This window comes from Aplysia californica, unplaced genomic scaffold, assembly GCF_000002075.1.
Source record: "Aplysia californica isolate F4 #8 unplaced genomic scaffold, AplCal3.0 scaffold00441, whole genome shotgun sequence".
NCBI classification, from domain to species: domain Eukaryota; kingdom Metazoa; phylum Mollusca; class Gastropoda; order Aplysiida; family Aplysiidae; genus Aplysia; species Aplysia californica.
The window spans coordinates 622,594-625,437 of NW_004797711.1; the positions used below are offsets into that span (position 1 = coordinate 622,594).

At 42.4% G+C, this 2,844-nt stretch overlaps 1 protein-coding gene across 1 annotated transcript in view; it reads left to right on the top strand.

Annotated features, from left to right (window-relative positions):
* Positions 1–2,844, top strand: part of LOC101853718 — a gene marked incomplete at its 3' end in the record, with an annotated part of 8,961 nt that overhangs the window by 4,515 nt on the left and 1,602 nt on the right. The window contains 2 exon segments of the mRNA XM_013086171.2: positions 1,245–1,352; positions 2,501–2,639. Of these exon segments, the coding sequence (XP_012941625.1) occupies positions 1,245–1,352; positions 2,501–2,639 (247 nt within the window).

Genomic DNA, 2,844 nt, shown 5'->3' on the forward strand with positions numbered 1-2,844 from the left:
ACCATATCACACCACACCATACCATATCACACCACACCTTACCATATCACACCACACCATACCATATCACACCCCACCACACCATATCATATCACACCGCACCATACCATATCATATCACACCGCACCACACCATATCATATCACACCACACCATACCATATCACACCGCACCATACCATATCATATCACACCACACCATACCATATCACACCACACCATACCATATCACACCACACCATACCATATCACACCACACCACACCGCACCGCACCACACCACACCATTCTTTGCGAATGGTTGGAGGGTGTCACTTCTTTTTCTTTACCTCTGTTGTTTCTATCGGTGTGGGTGGTTAAAACTTCTACTATTACAATTAACACTGTGGGTGGTTGGCGGGTGCTTTGGTGTGGTTTTCTCTCTTTCTTTCCTTTCAAACATTTGTCATCCCTATCTCTCCTCCTTTTCTCTGTAAGTTACTCGCTATAGCAGTGCGGTCAAAAATATGGGGGGCAACTTATCCTCAAATATCCCTTTAACGGGTGAATCAATGTCATCCATACTTTGCATAGCAGTTTGTATCAATTTGTCTTAACTAAATGATATTTTTCCGGAACAATTGGGGCTAGTTTATAAAAGTTTTCTCCTTAAATTTATATAAAATACTTGAAATCTGTGTCACACGTAGAATGGTATTGTTCACAGCACTTCCCGCTTCTCACACACATTTTGATTACGCATATATATGGCCTACGTCACAGCTCATCGATGACAATTTTTATTTGCAAAACTTGTTACGAGAAATTATTGTTATAGTTAACACATTTTTGCACTAAGGGCTCTCAAAACATGCGTTCAATAAGCATAATGTCCAGATTAGAAAAACTTGACGGACTTGCTATTAAAAGCAATATTGCCCCAGCTGTAAACATTTCCAAATCTGCAGAAACCACTCACTTGGATTTTTAATAAGTATTTATTAAGGAATTTTCTAGAATACAGCTTGCAGGTGTTTACATAAATGTTGATCTGTTAAGACAAATTGATACAAGTCACTGTGCAAAAATTGAAGAACCTATTTTCGATAGTTGAGAAGATGTTGGACAATAAGTCGCACCTCGAATTTTTGACCGCACTATAGTGACGTGTCTAATCTCCAGCATTCATATGACCTGTTCGTTTGCTGTAAAACGCTTACTCACTGAGACAAGAAAAAAAAATTCAACATTGTTTGTGTTTTGTCCAGATTTGGAAGTCGGGAAATCGGCTGACCCGAGTCTTGCGGCAAAACTGGAGGTGTCAACGTACCCAACGCTGGTCTACCTCCGAGACAAGTCCTACGTGTTTTACGACGGTAAGCTCGCTTTGTACGTGTGCAGGGGTTGTGGACCTTACACGTAACAATAGTAGATAGCATTTGTATAGCACAAATCCACACTCAATACAGCAGCAAGCTCTGTGCGCTTCACAATCTATACTATTACCCCAGCAGACCTGAGAGCATTCTGAAACAAACTCAACTTCAAAACTTTTTCAAAATCATAGTTTGAGTGTTTGTGAAATGACGCTGTGTTGCAAGTGGCGTGAAACTCTTACCACATGTAAAACTAAAATCTTCGACACCTATTTGTGTTGCAAGTGGCGTAAAATTCTTACCACATGTAAAACTAAAATCTTCGGTAGGTTTATGACGTATTTGTGTTGCAAATGCTGTAAAACTCTAACTATGTAAAATGAAAACTAAAACTAAAACTTTTGGCAGGTCATTTTCTACCTGTTTGTGTTCCAATCGCCGTAAAACTCTTACATAAACTAGAATAAAATCTTCATCACGTTTTGTTTTGTTTGTTTGTTTTTGTAAAGTGTTTTACGGCGCTCGCAACTGCATAAGGTCATATGAGCGCACGGGACACACCTAATATTTTCAGTTGGTAGGAAATTTGAAATTTTGCCCGGGTGGCGGCCGAAGCCTACTCTTATCGATTTTAGACCACCAAGGGATCTTTCACGTGCACAACTTGCACACCGGCCCTCCGAGATTTTTCGCCCTTGTCTGAGATGGCTAGGTGTAGATCTTTCCTACCAGAAGATCAAGGGTGTGGCTTAAAGACAGCAGTAAGAAGAAGCGAAGGAGTAGCAGTAGAACGGCTACAGAAAGAATCAGGAGCCCAGAGGAAGGGGCAAAGGAGGTGAGGGGGTGGGGGCAGAAAGTGGAGACAAAAGCAGACGACAGAACATTGCTAGAGAACAGGAAAGGAGGTATAAGGAGACATATTTAGAGAAGAAAATTTTTCGGTCGCTACCCGGGACCTTTGAATGAGAGGCCAACACCTTAACCTCTAGGCCACGAGAGCCCCCCATCACGTTTACAACCTGTTTGTGTTGCAAATGGCGTAAAACTCCTACTACTTATAGAATGAAAATCTTCGACACGTTTAAAAAAACGACCTATTTGTGTTGCAAGTGGCGTAAAATTCTCGGTGTTGCCTCTGACCCTCACAGGTGGGTTTGACCTGGAGGAGCTCATTGATTGGCTGATGCACGCATCGCAGAAGGTTCTACAGAGGCTGGACGACGACAGCTTTGAGCACTTGACGCAGGCTTCCAGCGGTGCTACCACGGGGGACTGGCTTGTGGCATTGTGGGTGATTGTGTTGTTGTTGTTGTTGTTGTTGTTTACTGTTGTTTTTGTTGTTACTGTTGTTGTTGGTGGTGGTGGTGGGGGTGGTGGTTGTTGTTGTTGTTGTCGGTGGTGGTGGTGTTGTTGTTGTTGTTGTTTTTGGTGGTGGTGGTGGTGGTGTTGTTGTTGGTGGTCGTGTTGTTTGTTGTTGTTGGTGGTGGTGGTG